This window comes from Hyperolius riggenbachi, chromosome 5 (assembly GCF_040937935.1).
Source record: "Hyperolius riggenbachi isolate aHypRig1 chromosome 5, aHypRig1.pri, whole genome shotgun sequence".
In the NCBI taxonomy this organism is placed as follows: domain Eukaryota; kingdom Metazoa; phylum Chordata; class Amphibia; order Anura; family Hyperoliidae; genus Hyperolius; species Hyperolius riggenbachi.
In genome coordinates this window covers 157906320-157927688 of record NC_090650.1, presented here as the reverse complement: position 1 = coordinate 157927688, position 21369 = coordinate 157906320, and the positions used below count along the sequence as shown (strand labels likewise).

The window sequence follows — 21369 nt, the reverse complement described above, 5'->3', positions numbered from 1 at the left end:
TTCATACGTGCATACAGTAGTTCTGATCTTAATATGCAAACAACTACAATGCTTAGTAACCTGATATCCTGAGGCATTTGCTTTGAGCAAACCTTCTACACTACTCTTACCACTTGTCTAGTCCCACCCGCCTGGACGGACACAAAACCAGTCTTCCTGATCTCACACCTCTGAGATTACTTAATTCTCTATATTTATGCTAAACAACTGCCTCCATTGGCTATGGTCATGCTCGGGGGGAATGCCTTTAGGCTAGTTATGAACTATATATTGTAATTTTACTGTCCTAGGTGCAATAGCTAATTGTCAATAGCAATAGCTAACAAATGGAGCTCGGATTATGAGGAAGCCCAAAAACCCTCCCCCTCCCCCCTCTTGTTCCCCATTTCCTGTCCACATTGCCTACACCCCGGTTAGCTGACCAGCAACCCCGTCACTGGGCCCCTTTACCTCTTCCCTATTAGGTCTCTAGTTATATGCACTTCTCTCTGCATAATCCACCATTAAACTGAATACCCACTATAACGCTATTAGAGGGCACTACGGCTCGGTGTAATAAACTATATCCCTTACATAGAGTTCCTACGGAGACCGTATTCTACCCTGAGGTTGTCTTATGCTAATTGACGGTTATATGAATATACTTAAATGATGTTAATCAAAATATATATATATGCGACACAGCTCCCTCAAACGAAGTTTGATTTATGCAGAAGAGATGCAAGACAAAGTGTTATGGTTCTATACCTGAATACGCTGATAGAGAAGATGGCCTCATGTGAGTTAACTTTAAAACTATTCATCGTTTTTATAGTTCTGGAGATACGAGGAGATGTTCCATCACAGTCATTCAGGTAACTATTTGATAAATTATATTTTTATTATTATGGCCCTCACTACAGTAGCCTTATTGGTTAAAAATAGAGCACAAGCAGTAGGTGCATTCTCATTCCAATTAATATTGCTAATTTGAGCTAAATCGATTTTCCACACCTAACCTCTTGGTTCAGGCCTTTAGAATTACCTGGGAACGCCTATTTGCAGTGAAACCTGACTGACATGTGAAAGAATATCTACCTATCCTCCTATTTTTAGGTTGTATATACATTCCCCGGTTACTATATATTCGTGATGTGAAGCTATACAGCTAATATTAGGTTGTTTTTGCCACTCTTGACCTTTACTTATCGCCTACTAGAAAGGCTGCACTCCATGCACACGCCATGCACCTTCGGTCCCCTTTTTGATTATTCAAACTGGGACTTTTTTACCTAGTCACCCTAGGGTGTCTATGTAACAAACCAATTGGGATAACACTATGTGAGTCCAATATCCTTACGCTACTACTATGGGGAGTTCTGTCCTTCCCCATACCTGTCCTTTCCACACTTTTCTCTCTTTCATCTTTCTTCTCCACTTTTCCTTTGGAGACGGGGAGTGTTACTAAAAAGCTGTTTGTTTGGAAGCCACCATAACTCATCCTATTAAAATAATATCAGTCAATGCACAGGGTCTTAAAGTGGACCCAAATTAAAAATACAAGATTTCAGAAATAAAACCTATTTTCTAATATATAATAATTAATAGCAGCCTTTTTTCAGCTGCATGATGACAAATATAAAATATTTTACATTTATTGGAGGAACCCCTCCCTTCTTTTCAAATTGCCGGGATTTTGCCGGCAAACTGGTGGAGTAGATGGTGTCCAGCAATGGAGGAATTGCTAATGGCTGCCCCCAGTATAACCCTAGATATAAAAAGAGAAGGGTGAAAAGCATGCACTGAAATGATCATAGGTTTGAAGGAGTGTTTATTTATCTTTGTATGTGTCAGAGTGGTGCAACTAAATATTTTTAATAAAAAAAAATGTTTGGTTTGGGTCCGCTTTAACTCTCCTTTAAAAAGAACTAAAGCTTTCCAGCAACTTAAGAGGCTACATGCTGATATAGTATGTATCCAGGAAACGCATTTCATTACTGACCATGAACCCAAGTTTCTTTATAAAGACTATAAACAGGTGTTCTATGCTAGCGCTACAGTTAAAAAGAGAGGGGTACTAATTGCTGTCAGAAATGGCCTTAATTTTGTCCCAACTAAAACAATTGCTGATCCAGAAGGTAGGTATGTCCTGGTTACGGGCACTTTGCAAGACTCTCAATTTACGGTGGTCTCGTATTATGCCCCTAACGTAAAGCAGGCCCCCTTCATTTCGCACCTCTTACAAGTCACCATGACTCATAGCAAAGGACTGTTGTTTCTTTGCGGAGATACTAACCATTGCCTCAACCCAGTCTGGGACAAAAAACTTCCTGGCCAATCCAATCCTTCAACTGCTATAGACACAAAACAAACTGAGACGCTACGTAACCTTTTCTCCTCCTATCAATTAATAGATACCTGGCGAGAACTTAATCCTTTTAAGAGGGAATTCACCTTTTACTCCAACCTACATGCATCTTCATCTAGGATAGACCACTGTTGGACCCAACTGTCAACCCTGCCCCAGATTAAATCAGCTATTATCCACCCTACCCCGTGGTCAGACCATGATATGAATATCCTGACAATCTCTTCCCTTGTACAACGCCCTACTGAATTTCGATGGGTGCTAAACAATTATCTTCTCACGGATGAAAATGTAGTCCGACAAATACAACAAGAACTACTTAATTATTTTACCGCTAATGAGAAATCTGAAAACGTGTCAGATCTCACTATTTGGGAAGCCCATAAAGTGGTCATAAGGGGAATATTGATACAGATCGCCTCCAGACGGAAAAAAGACAGACAGCAAACACTCACTAAGTTAGAAGATGATTATTTAGCACAACATGCCCTCTTTTCGAGCAACCCCAACACAGACACTAAAAATGCATTACGGAAGACAGAAATCGCACTCAATCTTTGCTTGACAGAAAGGGCGGAAAAACAAATTTCGTACTCGAAACTAAAATTTGATCTTAAAAATAATAAGCTGGACACACTACTAGCTAACCGCCGTAGACAGCCTGACTCGTCCTTTAAACCCATTACTTTGCAAACTGAACATAATCAGCTCACTTCTAATCCACTTAGAATTGTCGAAACTTTCCAACTAAACTTGGCAAAATTGTATAACTCCCCCGACAAATCCTCAATAAACGAAATAAACGCCTACCTATCAGATGTGCCTCTTCCAGCACTCCCAGAGGGTCTGAAAGACCTTATGGACAAAGAAATCACTCTAGGTGAAGCACAGCAAGCTATCAAGTCTCTCAAACCTAATAAGCAACCTGGGCCAGATGGCTTCAAAGCTTCATATTATAAAAAATTTAAGGATATCCTTGCCCCAAGATTAGTGCTAGCTTTTAATAGTATTCTCAAAGGTGCCCATTTTCACACAGAATCAGTCTCTGCTACCATTACTATGATCCCGAAACCTCATACTGACCACTCAAAATGGTCCAATTTCCGTCCTATTTCATTATTAAATATAGATATTAAGCTCTTAGCAAAAGTCCTAGCTACCCGTCTCAATTCAGCAATAACCCCACTCATAAATAATGACCAGGTAGGCTTCATGCCACGCAGACAGGCAAGCGACGCTGTACGACGCCTTCTTCATCTAATACACCAAGCCCACATCTCCCAACTTCCGGCAATGCTCCTATCGCTAGACATAACTAAGTCGTTCGACTCCGTCTCATGGCCTTATCTCATAGCAACACTTGAAACTTGGAGGTTTGGTTCCAACTTGATAAAATGGGTCCAAGCTCTCTACTCGCATCCTGTAGCAACAGTAGCCTATAATGGCTTCAAATCTTCTCCCTTTCCCATATTGCGAGGAACCCGTCAGGGCTGCCCCCTCTCCCCTTTATTATTTGCGCTTTTAATTGAGCCCCTAGCTATACAAATTATAAATAGTTCAGAGGTGAATGGCATACCATTGGGGAAGAGAATACATAAAGTTGGTTTATTCGCAGATGATTTGATAGTTTCGATAGTTTGCATCTCACGATCTACCAGTTCCATCCTGGCTCTAAACAAGATCCTACAACAATTTGGAGCAATTTCAGGGCTATGTTTTAATCCAGCAAAGTCAAGGGCTCTGAATGTTTCCCTTCCGCCTCCATTGATGCAAGCATTGCAAGATGCCTTCGAGTTCGACTGGGATTTCGATAAACTCCCATACCTTGGTATCTACCTTACTAATTCTTACAACACGCTTTTTCAATATAATTTCCCCCCACTGGTAAGGGAATTGACAGACCTGTTGGAGTGTTGGAAGAGGTACTCTATCTCCTGGCTGGGCAGAATTGCGGCCATAAAAATGACCTTTCTTCCTAAAATATTGTATGCTTTTAGACTGTTACCTATCCCCCTCTCTTCCTCCTTCCTTGAATCTTTACAGCGAAAAATCCATAGTTTTATCTGGGGTGCCCAGAAACCAAGATTCAAAAAGACGTATCTTTATCGACTGAGGACGGATGGAGGGATGGGGGTACCCAATATTACCCATTATTATAAAGCAGCTCAGTTGGCTATTCTGACTAACTGGCACTCAGAAAATGATAGACCAGCTTGGGTAGATATTGAACACCAGCTCACCGCACCTATCAATATTAATAACCTTCTCTGGCTTACACCAGCATATCGTGCAAAAATTGATAACCCCATTGTGAAACACTCCCTTCAGGTGTGGGATAGCTGCAAATATTCCGGCCGCCTAATGTCAGCCCATAGACCACTTCTCTCCCTCCTGGGTAACCCCTCCTTCCCAGCATCCTTAAACTCCCCTGGCTCATACCAATGGTGGATCTCTGCTAAACTTCACAGGATTCAAGATTTTGTCACCAACTCTGGTATTAAATCTTTTGATTACTTACGCGAGAAATCAACACTTCCATCCTCTGAATTATTCCGTTATATGCAGATATCCCACTTCGTAAAACAGCACCTCACAAATGTAGAATCCCCAACAAGTAGGACTTTTTTTGAAAACATCTGTGACACTAATTCTTACTCCTAAGGGGTTATTTCACTTATCTATAGAGAACTAACTCTCACTCACTCACAGAGCAAACCTGAATATATACTGAACTGGGAGAAAGACCTCAGCCTACAGATAGATTATACTGATATGTGTGATATTTGGGAAAATATCCCCAAAATATCAATAAATGCCGATCTGGTTGAGGTAAACTACAAGGTATTATTTAGATGGTACTTGGTCCCTCCTAGAGTGGCCAAGTACAATAAACGCTTCTCAGGCCTTTGCTTTAGAGGATGTAGAACAACAGGCTCTTTCGCACATATATGCTGGAATTGCAAAAAAGTTCGCAAACTGTGGATAAGAGTATGCACTTGGGCATCATCTTTAATTAACACACAAGTTTCACGTAACCCCCTTCACGTTTTATTGGGATGCCCTTACCCAAATTTAACTATGGCCCAAAATGCCCTTGTTAATTATATTTTTGCGGTGACTAAAATTAAAATAGCAGCAGCTTGGAATACTCCATCTTTATCTTTTGAAGCTATTAAAAACAGACTTGGTAATATATTGTTCTTTGAAAAGTTGAGAGCTCATATGAACGATAATATAAAAAAATATCATAAAATCTGGGACCCCTTACTCGCTTACCTGTTAAGCCCTGAACAGATAAGAATGGTGGACAATCAATGATGTCTCTACCCGGATGTCTCCATTGGCACCTAACACGTTAGAATTTGGCTTTAACACTCCTCGTCTCTAACATCTTTAACATCTAATACCTTTATACTTTCTTAACTCCTCTGCCTTTCTTAACGCCTCTTCACCTTTCTATCCTTACCTTTGTACTTTACTTCACGCTCCTACCTTTCCTGAAGATATTCTTGCTAAGCACAACCAACTATGCTACGCTGTAAATGCAATAGTCCTTTAAGATGGCCTGATTGAAGGCTTTAATCTTAAGAGCCTTTTCTTAGACTATACGTGATATTGGATACCTAACTCACTGGGAACAAAAGTTCTCGCTAGATAAAGAAGCAGGCCTGTCCTCGCTGGAGGATGGGTCTCATACACATGGGTATCAATCAAGTGGATCCAGGTTTGTCTCCAATCGGCCCTGTTGGGTTAGTGACGGTTGGTAGATTTCCTGCCTAATAGCCTATTGTTAAATCTCCTGTTTATACTCTCATTTAACACACTCCCTGTGATTCCCAAAGAACTTTATTTAGAATCCTTAGCATTAATACAGGGATATGGCCCTCAACCAGATCGAATGTAAGGAATGGTTAGTAACAAGCGTTACATTGTTGTCTGTAATCTCACATGATTGCTCTAACCTGAAATACACGGACGTTTTTGTGAAATGTTATTAATGCATTACCTGTCATTACAATTTTACTGTAAACTGCTTATACCCTTTCTTCCAACTGTATAAAATCTTCAATAAAAATAATTGAAACAAAATTAAACTAAGCATTAATTTGCTATGGAATTCTGTTGCTTTCCATTGGCTAGAGGATTATACTGGTCTGAGACTGTAGCCTAGTATGGAAGGATGGAAAGAAGAGAATTATAGTTCAAGGATAGATCATCCCATTCAAGACGGGACTTTGATGCTGTTAACAAGGAATCAAAAATCACCATAATTTCACTTAAACACTTTATATATGCCCTGCTGCCATACACCCACTATTGTAATGATATCATCTTGATTAATAGTTATACGTTTCCACTGTACCTATGATAGAAGGAAGAACTTCGTATACTGGATGGTTCAATATCCCTGTTTGCAATAAGATATGCTCCAATTCTAGTGTTTATAGATTTGTATAGAGTTTATTTATTTATTATTTTATTTATTGTATTTATAAAGCTCTAACATATTACGCAGCGCTAGAGTTGGGAAAGGCTAACTTTTTGGGGAGGATTTGTATTGCTATTTGTGTCTGTGTTTGGGCAGGTTTCTTATTTAATGTCTTTACCAATGAGAAATCCATTAGAAAGACCATGGCACTTTTAGTGGCTGGTTTTTTGAGAGGTAAACCCCTTTTCCACAGATACTTGAACTGCGTGCTTATAGGGTAGTTCAGCATCCCAGCTGCCAGACACGTTTTGTGACACCGCACGTGTCATCGTTTGACACGCTATAATGTTACTAAGCTGCGATAAACATGACTTCTCATTTTTTAGCATGGCTGCAGCCACACTGATTTATATCCATAAATGGGCTACCTATACAACACCATACTGAGCACCAGAAAGGACTTGGCTGGTGCACAGGGGCATCTGGCAGAGGGTGAATTCTCTGCTTTCCGCCTCCCATGGAAAAGGGACCTTACAGTGTGAAAATATTGACAGACCTTTCTTCCCAGTGATGTGCGTTTGCTTTAATGCATTGTTGATATGATCACCACATAAAGAACAGCAGAAATAGTTGAGTAATAGAATAGTAATATCAAAAGTTGATAGTGCTGGGTGATAATAATAGATAGTAATAAAATCTCAGTTATTTATATAAACAGTACAATTATGCAGTAAAAAGAATAGGAATAGTTACATAGTTACATAGTTATTTGGGTTGAAAAAAGACAAACATCCATCGAGTTCAACCAGAGAACAAAGTACAACAACAGCCTGCTCCCTCACATATCCCTGTTGATCCAGTGCAATCAATAAAAATGCAATCAATAAAAATCGAGGACAATTTACAGACTTCAGCACTCTGGAGGAAATAATCATTTGGTTATATCACCTGCCTTTTACTCTCTACTAGAATTTTTTTTTTAGAATTTTTTTTTTACATTTTTTTTAGTTGCACTTAGTTTTGCAGCCAGTCTGCGATCCACTTTTTTTTAGCAATATTACCAGACTGCACATGTGTGTTTGTGTGCAGAGAGATTTGTTTACCCATTGTACATGCATATGGAGATCTAACCGATCCGTGTATTACACTCTACTAGTACATCAATACTACCTTACTAGTGCACATTGATTTTATTTATACAGTAATTTCATTCCTATTCTTATGACTGCATAATTGTACTGTTTATATAATAAACTGAGATTTTATTACTATCAAAACACGCGATTGGTTCACACGATGGCCAGGGGCCCCGGACTTCTCTCACTGGCCGGGGCCCTAAGGCCAACATGCGATACCTGGAGGGGAGTGCAGGTGGGCCCGGACCTCTCACACCCAGGCTCTGGACCTCTCACATCCAGAAAGCCCACCAACACTGCCTCCGTACTGAAGGCTAAATTTGACACACACACAAGCAATTGCGATTGCGTCCAACTGAAGCCTCCCACCTGAATGCTAATGCCTAAATCTTATTAACAGAGTAATGGAATATATTCTCACACTAAAAAAGGTAATAAATAACAAAAAATCATAACAGCAACAATTTTAATGTGCACTATTCATGATTGTATTTTTGTGCTGTTGTTTTTCAGTTTATTTTTAAAATGAGCCAAGATATTTTTTGATAACGCTATTTTTATTATAGAACATTATTTACAACAAGACAAGTTTCCATCTGGAAACTTCTTCACAAAACATAATGAAGGGTAAAGTAACAAAACAAACAACATTTTGCCAGCATTAAGATATAAAGAGACACATGGAAAATATTTTCAGTACATGGAATTACTTAATTATGGTCCATTACTTAACTTAGCTGATGGTCCAAGAAAATATGTACAGGTGCACAGTTTAAATAAAAATTACTAACGTAAGGTGACGACCATGGTATTATAAACTTTACATAACATCAGGCTCAGATGTCATAATGATTATCGTATACTGCTAGAAACAACACTCATGTAAAATGTATGCAACCCATCTGATCTGCCACTTAATCTTTAAACCAGAAGATTAGGAAAGTAAATCTTATTACATATTCAAGTGACTCAACAAGATCTTATTTTCCTATCCTGAAACAGACCCTTGAGAACAGCTACTTGCAGGCACAAAAACAATGGCTGGCTGAAGATCTGTGCTAAACCGAGGTCACCCGCTCTTGGCAAGCTTTGCTTCCCCAGGGCCCTCAGCCAAAAGGTATCTTTAGTTTTCACCCAGAACAGCTTGAAATTGAAACCTCCAACCAAACCTGACAATAGATCTCAGGGGTGCTGACGGATTTAACCTAAACAACAAGTCTTGGGTTGTTCACTTCCTTGTGTTGTTGAATGTTCAGAAAAATTTTACTGATTTGAGCCTCAAAGTGACAAAAAAAACAGCAAACACACACACACACAATAAATTACTTAACTGCTTGGAAAACAGAATGTTAAAGTTGGCAGCCTCTTTTGCATAATAGTAAAAATGTAAAAGGCTTCAGATATTAATTTGCAAGCATAACATGAAACTGTGCCAGGACTTGAACTTAAAGTGTACCTTAAGCCCCCTTGAGGCCGCTAGTCGTCATCTCCCCGGGTGGCTCCAGTCAACCGCAGTAGTGCCCAAAAGCCTGGCCAAGTTGTGTTTCATCGCAGCTGGGAACGTTCTGCGCAGGCACAGAACGTTCCCAGGGACGGGAGCACAACAGGGAATGCAACTCGCATTCGCGACAAAGCGCGACTCAGCCAAGCTTTTGGGCACTATTGCGGGAGACGGCCAGGGACGAGTGGCCATAAGGGGGCTTAAGGAAGGCCCAGGTAAGTAACCTGAACCGATTCTTGTCTTATGTTCTCTTTAAAGTACACCTTTAACTTAAAGGAATACTATCGATACCCAAGTGTTCTAAAATGACAGTGTGTAAACATTTTCCTACTTTTCATGTTAAATATCAGAGGCAAAAACTATAATTTATTGAGGGTAGGATTTAGCTATATTGGGAGAAATCAATTGCAGAAGAGGTGTCTGCTTCAATGCACAGCCAGAGTTGCATATCAGACTACAGAAAGCAAATATCAAACGTATCAAACTCTGAAAGCAAAAACAGTATGAAAAGCTGTGACCATTAGTTACATTTCCTCTGCTCTCTTCAGACACTTCAGTCAGAAACACAGGACACAGGAGCTGCAGCTGTTCTCTCTGTCACACACAGAGCTACACATCGGCCTCGATTCACAAAGCGGTGATAACCCAGTTATCACGCCTAAAAGACTTTAGGCGTGATGACCTTTTCACCACTGAGTTATCACCGATTTTTCCTGCTCTTCGCGCGAAGTTACCGCGCGTAAGCGCGTACGCGCGTGAGAGCGCGCGCAAAGTCCCATAGGGCTTAATGCGAGCTTCGCGCGAAGCGTCGGTTGCTGCGCGCGCACTTACGCGCGTACGCGCGGCAACTTCGCGCGAGTTTCTTCTTATCATGCCTAAAGTGACTTTAGGCGTGATAAGGGCCTTTTCACCAGCGTGCAAACACTTTGCACCGCTTTGTGAATCGAGCCCATAGAGTTAACTGATCAAGTGTGAGGGGAATTTCCCCTCTCCTCATGGCTCAGTCAGCCGTCAGTTTTGGCGTCAGTAAACTTTGAAAGTATTTTGCTAACAATAAACAAAGAAGTTGCTACTAAAATGTATACACCAGTACTTAGCAGCACTTCCCAAACAATTCCTGTGTCAATTGAAAAAAATATGTGAATCAATAGTATTCCTTTAAAAAAAAAAAAGGCAGATACTTACCTCAGGAGCAGGGGAGGACTGGGACCTTTTGGCCTGGGGGGAAAACACAAACTAGAGGCCTGTGTTCTCGGCAGCCTTAGCCCAAATGGCGTCACACACCCGCCCCACTTGCTATATGCTGGGAATCACAGGGGGTGCCCATGCAGAAATACAGCAAGGACACCTGCAGGACAACATGACAGGTAAAGTATAAATGCACAGTCATCGGGGGTCACATAATATATTCAGAGGGATGACAGCCAGGGGTTCCCGTCGTGTCTGTCGTTTGTGATTATTGCACAGCGTTACCGCTTCTCACCCGATCAGCCACATCAGCCTGAACTTTCCCAGCATCTGAGATTTGACCAATTTCCATTGGAATGCTTGTAGTGGCACAGATTTTCATCTAATACCATAGTAATTATCAAAACAGTTGGTGGATCACAGAGTCGACAGATGTATGGCCACCTTAACTCCCAAGGCTCACCCCCCCACACACACTAATGTCCAAAGAGGGACTGTCCCTTCAAAAAAGGGATAGTTGGGAGCTATGATGGTGAGAGAGCAGACAGAGTTTTTTCTCTATGCCCTCCAGGCAAGCCTCTGCTCTGCATCTTGCTGTGTACATTTACCAGCTTGCCCGCCCTCTAATTGCTTTGTAATTGCACTTTTATTTCCCTCAGCCAGCCTAGTGTTTCACATTGCCTTATACAAAAACCTAATGCAACAGGCCCTGCACCAGCCCTAAATCATTAAATGAGAGGCGGACTGGGTGGAAATCTGGCCCTTCCCCCCTGGCCAGTCCTCTCCTACTCAGGAGGGGTAAGCCTCTGCATCCCAATGAGCCTTCCCCCATCCTCTTTAGCCAACCTGATCCTGCGCTAGCAGCCCCAAAAGTTCAATAACAATCTCAGTCACCAGTCGCAGTAGTGCTCCAAGTAGTCGCCAAGTCCGATCAGGTCCACTCTAATGTGCAGGCATGAGGCATCTGTGCCTGCACAGTAGAGTGGACCCAATCAGGCTCAGCTATTTCTGCCGGAGCCAGAAGCACGCCTGAGCGCACAAGCGACTTTCGGGGGTGCCAGCGCTGGATTGACTCTGCTGAGGAGGACAGGGGAAGCCTCTTTAGGATCCAGAGGTTCCCCCCCCCCCCAGGTAAGTAATCCCTAGGGGCACTTTTTCCCTTCAGGTCCACTTTAAGAACACCTTGAAAAGTACTTTTCGCACACACTCCATTGACTTAAGATCAAATCTGAAATTAATTGACCAGTTTAACTCACCACTATGCTATGCTAACCACTCATTTACATTATGAACATGTGTACAGGGGCGGACTGACCATTAGGGCACTCGGGCACGGACCGAGGGCCCGTGGTCAGGGGGGGCCCGCCGCCCGCCAGAGAGCCCTGAGCACGAGGGGAGACAGCCAGCGAAGGAGGGCGATTTGCATAGCAGCGGAGAAGGGGGGAAGTTTCCCCCCCCCTTTCTCTCACCTTGGGGCCCCCTTTCCTGACTCTCCCCTCCAGAATCTGTAAAGTGTTGGCGCAGCGGCTGACAGCGGGTGGAGACTTACCGCTGTTCAGCCACCGGAGGAAGCGCTGATCTGTGTGCCACTAGTCTGGGCTTCTCAAGCCCAGACTAGTGGCACACAGATCAGCGCTCCCTCCGGTGGCTGAACAGCGGTAAGTCTCCACCCGCTGTCAGCCGCTACCCGCTGCGCCGACACTTTACAGATTCTGGAGGGGAGAGCCAGGAAGGGGGGCCCCAAGGTGAGAGAAGGGGGGGGGGGGGAACTTCCCCCCTTCTCCGCTGCTATGCAAATCGCCCTCCTTCGCTGGCTGTCTCCCCTCCTGGAGACACTACAAGCCTGGCTGCATATACTGGGGGCACTTACAGACCTAGCTACATACACTGAGGGCACCTATAGACCTGGCTATACTGGGGAGACCTATACACCTGGCTGCATATACTGGGGAGACCTATACACCTGGCTGCATATACTGGAGGCACTTATACACCTGACTACATATACTGGGGACACTTATAGACCTAGCTACATATACTGAGGGCACCTATAGACCTGGCTATACTGGGGACACCTATACACCTGGCTGCATATACTGGGGAGACCTATACACCTGACTACATGTACTGGGGGCACATATAGACCTAGCTACATATACTGGGGGCACCTATAGACCTGGCTGCATATGCTGGGGGAACCTATAGACCTGGCTATACTGGGGACACCTATACACCTGGCTACATATACTGGGGACACCTAAAGACCTGGCTATCTATACAGGAGACACCTATAGACCTGGCTATCTATACAGGAGACACGTATAGACCTGGCTATCTATACAGGAGACACCTATAGACCTGGCTATCTGTACTGGGGACACCTATAGACCTGGCTATCTGTACTGGGGACACCTATAAGCCTAGCTACCTATTCTGGAGACACCTGTAGACCTGGTTACCTATACTGGGGACACCTATAGACCTGCCTATCTTAACTGGGGACATCTATAGACCTGGCTATCTTAAATGGGGACATCTATAGACCTGGTTATCTATTCTGGGGACACCTGTAGACTAGGCTACTTATACTGGGGACACTCTATAGACCTGGATACCTGCACTGGGAAAACCTATAGACCTGGTTAGTTCCACTGGGGATACCTTTTGACCTGGTTACCTATACTGGGGGCACCTATTTTGGGGGAACTGCTGCCAGATTAACTATTTTTGGGGAACTGCTGCTGCCAGATTAAGTGTATTTTGAGAAACAGCTGCCAGATTATGTGTATTTTTTGGGGAACCGCCGCCAGATTGTGTATAATGGGGGAACTGCTGCTTCCAGATTCTGTGTATTTTGGGGGAACCATTGCTGCTACATGTATTTTCGGTGATCCGCTGCCAGATTATGCATATTTTGGGGAGACGCTGCCAAATTATGTGTATTTGGGGGAACCGCTGCTGCCAGATAACGTCTATTTTGGGGGAATGACTGCCATATTATCTGTATTTTGGAGGAACCTCTGCCAAATTGCATGGATTTTTGGTGAAATGGTGTCAGATTACATGTATTTTGGGGCGAAACACTATGGCAGAGTTCAAACTTCCCCGGCAGACCTTTTACACCACTGCTAAGGTCTTGTATATTTTGCCCCACCCATATTCTGTTGCGTGACCACACCCATTTTTCGGCGTTTTTATTAGTATGAAATATCACAATATAACATATTTACTGTTGTCAGTAAATTATTATATCTTAGTCTGTAAAAATATAACGTGAAAGGTGGGAAACATTGGTATGGGGGCCCCATAATCTCCTATTGCCCGGGGGCCCCATGAGTTGTCAGTCCGCCTCTGCATGTGTATGAAAAATTAGTACTTGGTGTCCTGTAACTATTTTCCCCATTTTTAGAAAAGCTAATTACCTTTTCCAGTGCATCTTTATCAGTCAGATCCTGAACAGCTACCAGGTGAATGCTGAAGACAAAAGAAAAAAAGAATATTACTAACAATAGTAAAAGTTTTCAACTCCTATCCGAGTTAGCTGCTGTTCTCAACTTAAATCCCTGCCATACTGAAGCAAGACGTTTCGATATTCTGGGCTATGCGCCGAAACTGGGCAACACTGCAGCAGTAATGCTATAGTGTGTGCCCCACACAAGGGCAATTCAGGGTTCTGGTGATCGCCAGACCCCAAATTACTTCTCCCTCCAAGTTACTACGTTTTGGAGGGGGACTAGTATTTAAAGCCACTAGTAATTTGAGCAGCAGAAGGGTGAGCTGTCATGTGGCTCACCCTGCGCCCAGCTCATAGCAACGTTATAATACATACACTTCTATACCGGTCTTTAACATACAACAGTAATAGTACAACAGTCTTAGCAATAAACAAAAGCCCTGGAAATCAATACTACTGTTATTTAAGTTATTTTTATATACCACATATCCTCGCGTATGAGTCGACTTTGTGAGTAAGTCGATACCAAAATTTGACCCTCCTAAGGTGGAATTTTTTAATGACTCAAGTAGAAGTTTATCCAGCAAAGTTAACGGCTGCACTTGGGGACCAGGAGGAGTTAACAGCTGCACTCGGGGACCAGGAAGAATTAACAACTGCAGCCATTAACCTCTCCTGGCTCCTAAGTGCAGCCAGTAACTCCTCTAGGTTCCCACTTGCACTCCCTTTGACCCTCTAACCTGTTCCTGTTCCCCCTCTTATTTTATATTTAAATCTAGTTTTTACTGTTTCATTGTCTCTGCTCAATGACACCTTCATTGAAGTGTACCAGAGCTCAAATCTATGAATTATTGACCCTTTTTATTTTTTTCCTGCTCTCAGAAGCCATTTATTGAAAGGAGCGTGTTTTATGGCTGTAATTACTTATCAGTGAGGGTTATGCTATAGTCTGACCCAGTCCGACCCGGTCGCGACCCGGACAGAAACTGTCACTTGCATACCTGATGTTTAACTCTTTCAGACAGAGAAAGAAAAAATATATACATACACATGTCTAGCTCATCATGTCACTTGTCACCTCGGTTGTCCTTTAATGAGGCCAGTACTATATTTAATATAGAGAGTCTGACTTAAATTTCTCTACTTATAGTACGAGTACATACGCTATATGTTTTTAACCACTTAGCGACCGCCTAACGCCCATAGGCGTCGGCGGGTCGTTAGTGGTATAGCATGGAAAGGCCGCTCGATCGAGCGGCCTTTCCATGCTAGTTCACGGAGACTGTCTCCGTGAACAGCGTGCGAGCCGCCGATCGCGGCTCGCACGCATAATGTAAACATCCGGGGAAGAAATCCCCGCTGTTTACATCACACGGCACTGCTGCGCAGCAGCGCCGTGACGTAGATCGGCGATCCCCGGCCTCTGATTGGCCGGGGATCGCTGGCATCTGATAGGCAGAAGCCTGTCCTATCCGGCGCAGGACGGAACTCCGTCCTGCGCCACTCACAGGTACAGGGAGAGGGAGGGAAAGCCGGGGAGGGCGGAAAGCGCTGCGGAGGGGGGCTTTGAAGAGCCCCCCCCCCCCCCGGAAAGTGCAGGCAGCCGGCGGCGATCAGACCCCCCCAGCAGGACATCCCCCTAGTGGGGAAAAAAGGGGGGAAGTCTGATAGCCCTGGCTATTTCCTGATCGGTGCTGCGGGCTGGAGAGTCCACGCAGCACCGATCAGAAGAAAACCCTGTGGTCCTTAAGTGGTTAAGTTACTTGCATCAACCATTATTTTATTATTTTAATTGGAATAACAAACACAGAAGACTCTGACTTCAACATGATCCCAACACAGTCCATCAAAATAAATGAGAGCCTTATTTAGGTGTCTTTCACATGAACAGCTGAGACGCAGTTAGTCAGTACTTGCCATTCAGTTCAGCCACCAATTTCTTGGGGATTGAGCACTATCAGTTTGCTCTGTGGTGCAGCTAAATGGGAGTTATTGTAGCCACACTTGTTCAACATGGTCAACACATGGTGCAGCTACTGCACATCATGAAACCGCCATAGCGTCTGCTGTCTTCTCAGGTGTACATGCAAGGGACAAGTGCCACCCCACTGCCCATGCCAAATGCTTGCAGCTGCGTACAAGCGACTTGCAGATCCATGGCAGCAGTTGACAGGAGGACACACCACTGACAACTGTCCATGTAAAAGAGGCTTTAGAGATGTAGAAAAAAGTTCTTTTTCTATGCTCTAAAACATTACAGTTCACATTATAATTTTATTACATTATAAGTAGGAGATCTAGCATATTATTATTTATTTAGATTTATATAGCGCAACAATCCTGTTGTAAGAATAGGATGTTTACAGAAACAAATTGCAGTTAGTATGTAAAAACACAGGGTGCTTTGTAACCAGGACATTGTCTATTAAGCTTTTGGTGCATTTTGTCAGGATAATACACTACAATGATAAATATGTACAATGAATACAGCACAATGATTGCATTTAGCCCTAAGGGGATTCCATTGCCTGGCTACTTTCAGACTATGTGCGTTCCTAGCCGTTTTGAGGGAACGCGTATGGGTACAATATACGCATAGAAACGCCTATCAATGCTTTCCAATGGCCTCGTTCACAAGTATGCGTATGAGACGCATACGTTTCTCATCCGCATTGCTGCACGCAGTTCTGTCACACACAGAAACTTACGCAATGAAAGTCTATGGACGCGTATCAAAAACGCGTACTATTGTGTTTTAGTGTACGTTTCCCTCTGCGGTTCCCATTATTTTCTCTTTTCCCGGGTCACGTGTGTGTGCAAAACGCAATAGAAAACGCATTTGAACGCAAGAAAAACGCATGCGTTTTTCAATTTGCGTTTCTTTGAATTTACACGCGTTCTACAAACGTTGACAGTCTGAACAGGGCCTAAATGTTTTCCTACACTATTAAAATAGCCTCTAAATACCTAGCTGTCCTTGAAACATTCTGTCAATTTTGGGGGGCATGTTAAGTAGGTAGATTGGGAAATTCCAGAACAGACAATGGGTCAGCCTATAGTAATATGACAATAATCAAGGAAAAATTGAAAGAGAGGGAAAGAGAGGTGTAGATACAAGTGCTCTTTAGGAAGTTTCCACATTTTTAAACTCTGTTTATTAAGAATTTCAAAAACAAAATAAAATAATTTCTCTACAGTAACCATAGCTCCATAATGAGCACTCATGCGGAGATTAATTTGTGCTCCAGCCTCCAGCCACAACTTCTGCTCACAAAAAGCATATGGCATAATTCAGTTCCTCTTTGGTGCAGTTTCTGCAGTGATCTTTATACAGTATGACAACTCTCATACTAATCTGCAAGGCCAATCAGTCAGCTTGCCAGACAGATACACTCTCAAACACAATCTGCTTAATACCCCCTAAATATTTCCAACAAAAATATAAACATAAGGAAAAGTTTTTAAGAACATATATATATATATATATATATATATATATATATACATACATATATACATACATACATACATACATACATACATATATACATACATACATACAGTATATGTTACATGTAAGAGAGGATAGGCTCCACCCTGTGAAGAGTTACAATGGGGCATAGATGACTTCAGAGGCATGACAGATCAAGTCAGTCACCAACTCACACACACTTAGGCCCCGTTTACACTTAATGAGTTGGTACGCGTTTTTTTTTTCTTCTCCATAGCAGTGCATTGTGAAAAATATTTCAGTTAAAACGCGTTAAGTGTGGAAGGTGCCATAGGAAAACATTGGACTTACTTTGAAAATCAGTTGATATCTCAGTTATAACTGAGAGCAATTGATTAAGTGTAAATGGGGCCTACACGGTTTTCCCAGTCCGGAAAATTACCTAAAATCTAGGCATATTAGATGATAAATGTTTAAATGCCTATTACAAAAAATGTAAAATTCGGACTAATGTGTGTATGCATACAAACAAGATGTAAATTTGTCCCAAAGTAAAATTCTCAATAAATTTATTTTTTTCCTATGTGGCTGTTGAAAGTAGTATTAATTTAGCGCCTCTGACAGGTTTTTGATTAGTCCAACTCCTCAGGGGGGATAATTAAGAATTAATTTTCTTTAAAAAGCACTACATGGTCATCAGTGACACTCCAACTGTCAGAATAGTTTGCAGCATTATGCCTCATACACACGAGTTACAACTGTCACCGCAACCACGTGGCACGCGCGTGTTGTGGGGACAGGTCCCCCGTGTGTATAACGCGTGCGCCACGAACCGCCGCCTGTCAGAGCTGTCATCAGGCGATTGGCGTGGCCAATCGCCGCCAACAGCTGTCGCCGCAACTTTGCCGCAACTGTCGCTAGTCCACCGTGTGTATGCGGACTAGCGACAGCAACCCACTCACCATGGACGGAGCTTCCGGCAGGGGGGAGGAACCTTTGGCGACAACTTCCGCCGCATCTCTGTCCCTCTGTGAGCCGTGTGTACGGCTGCTGCACAGAGGGACCTGGCGATGAGCTGTCGCCGAGCTGTCGCGCACACGTCCCCGGTGTGCTAGCGACAGGCTACAGCGGTACCCCGTGTGTACCCACCATTAGGTATGCTGGACAGAACCTTTGTATAGATTCCTTCCAGGGACTTTGAAAATTTCCCATTAAGAGGTCAACTAGTCCAAAACCCATCAGAGCTATCAGATTAATAATACCTACTGTAAGTGACAGGGGCACTGGGAAAAGTGTAGTGCATTTTACTCTTAACTACTGGTAAAGCTTATATGCTTGTGTACACATGTATTTGAAATGTTAAAAGTGTTTTCCGAGAATTTGAATATGCAGTGCTTATTGAAGCTTCTGTTTACATTGTTGCCTGATTGTGTAGTTGGCATGAATAGAGCAAAGCAATAATTTGGTATCTCGGGGGGAGGGTAGGATATTTGGTTAATGTTTAGGCCAGTGTGCTGTATCGACTTTGTTTCAATTTCACCATCATTGTTACTGTGAATGTTAGTTGTATACAAGTTATCTTTTAAATTAATAATATTATAAAACATAGCTTGTGTGTGTAATTTATTTAGCCTGACCTTTCCCTAAAAATTATACGAAATTTCATATGGGTATTTCACACGTTATTTTGCAAGCACAGTCAGGAGGGATTTGAGTGTGGCAAAGGAGTCAAGCTATGAAAAAGTAACTTTGTGCATGAATATAGAGAACAGTATTTTAGTGTCAAAAGAATCAATAAAAAGAATTGCAGTGGGGGAAAAATGTGAGGGAAAAGACCAAAGTACTAAAGGTGGCCAAATTTCAGGCACTCCAATCGACCATCTAATTTGATAATTATTGACGAATCAGACAAAAATCAGGGGTGCCACAAGCATGCTCGATTGATATATTGACTAATTGCGGGCCGAAATTAGTCGACTGCATCGATTTGACATGCTGGGCAATCTTGAGTCGACGTGGTCGATCAGGTATGTGGCGATTACTGCATGCATAATCACGAACACAACAGAAACCCAACCGCTGTCCCCTCAAATGTAAATGTGTCCCCAGTGCCCATGCATTAAAATACTTTACTTGTCTGCTGGTGCATGTGTGATGTCATAAACATGCCCACGTACTATATGCCGCGGGGCACGAATGATGTCCGTTACAACTAGGCTGGTTGCCGCATGGAAAGTGCTTACATGTCCTATGGACTTGGTTCATCTGTTGCAATTCAATCTGCAGGGAATCGGAAACCAGAAGTAGCATAGGGCACCCCGTTGGTTTGCCAAAGAAAAATGGAAATCCTGCAGCATCAGGGAAAATTTTAATTGGTTCATGGCAGCAAAGTGGTTGGTGTTGGTGCTGAAACTAGGCTGAAACTAGGCGCCGCAATAGCAGTAATGTTATACTGTGTGGGGCATGTAAGGGTGCGAATTACACTTCCTTCCAAGTTGCGACAACATGGAGGGGGAATATTATTTAACGCCAATGAGGATTTGGCTCACCCTGCACCTAGCTCACTGGCAGTGTACAAATATGTGTGCCATGGTGGACCAATGAGAATCTTCCCTTTTGCTAGGTAGGATTCACATTGATTTTTTACAATCCAGCAGGGAGCCTCATGCTTCTTCTGGTCTACGATTGGTTTCAGGACAAGCGTGGACAAAGGCGGAAAGTACTGCGGACAGATGGCAATGCAAATGCAGCAGATGGAAACCACAGGTATCTCTACAGTATATACCTTATTTTCCGCAGTATAATACACACTTTTGCTCCCCCTAAATTGGGGAAAAAACTCCCTGCGTCTTATACAGCAAAGGCAGGGAGTCCCCGACTTACAAACGCCCGTCGATACAAACCGCCGACCCGCCGGGGATTCCCTGTCTGTGTGCCCACTCCCCGTGTGCCTCCTCTCCCTCCCCCTTGTGTCTCCTGGTCCCCCGTGCATGCAGCTTAACTATGTGCCATTCCTGCGGGGATTGCAGATCTCCGTCAGCTCTATGCGACTTCCTCTAGTGATGAGCTTGCATTGATCGCATCATCATTAGAAGCCTCATTAGGAGGTCTGCAATCCCAGCGGGCATGGCGGATAAGTAAGCCAGCTGCCGCTGCACACATGGGGGGGAGGGGGCAGGAGACACAAGCGGGAGGGAGAGAAGGCACGCAGGTAGGAGTAGGCACACGATGGGACACAGGAGGACACATGGGGGAAACATAAGCCACACAGGAGGACACAGAGGGAAACATAAGCCACACAGGAGGACTTGGGGGGGAACATAAGCCACACAGGAGGACACATAAGGGAGACATAAGCCACCCAGGAGGCCCCAGTGGGAGACATAAGACACGCAGGAGGACACCTGGGGAGACATGGGCCACACAGGAGGACACAGGGAGAGACATAGGTCACACTGGAAGACACAAGGGGACACATGAGTGAGACATGGGCGACCCTGGAGGACACATGAGGGAGACATGGGGCACACAGGAGGGCACATGGGGAGACATGGGCTACACAGGAGGACACAAGGGGAGACATAGGCCACATGGGAAGAAACAAGGAAACACATGGGGGAGACATGGGCCACACAGGAGGATACATGAGGGAGACATGGGCCACACAGGAGGACACACACCTAGGTTATATTCTGGAGCGTCTTATATGGCGGAAAATACGGTATATAAAAAAATGCATGGCTCTTCAGATCCTAAAAGATATACTTCTTTTTGCAGCACATTGAATAGCAGAGTGACACAGAGGTGTTATTAAACAAAAAGCTGACTTGGAGGTAAAGAAATTGAAAGACAAGGCTGAAGAT

The 21369-nt window shown here is 43.4% G+C and overlaps 1 protein-coding gene across 1 annotated transcript in view; it reads right to left on the bottom strand.

Annotated features, from left to right (window-relative positions):
- Positions 1-21369, bottom strand: part of EEPD1 (endonuclease/exonuclease/phosphatase family domain containing 1) — a 276122-nt gene that overhangs the window by 95233 nt on the left and 159520 nt on the right. Inside the window, exon 2 of the mRNA XM_068236395.1 lies at positions 14024-14075. Within this exon, the coding sequence (XP_068092496.1) occupies positions 14024-14075 (52 nt within the window). The remainder of the gene's footprint in view (positions 1-14023; positions 14076-21369) is intronic.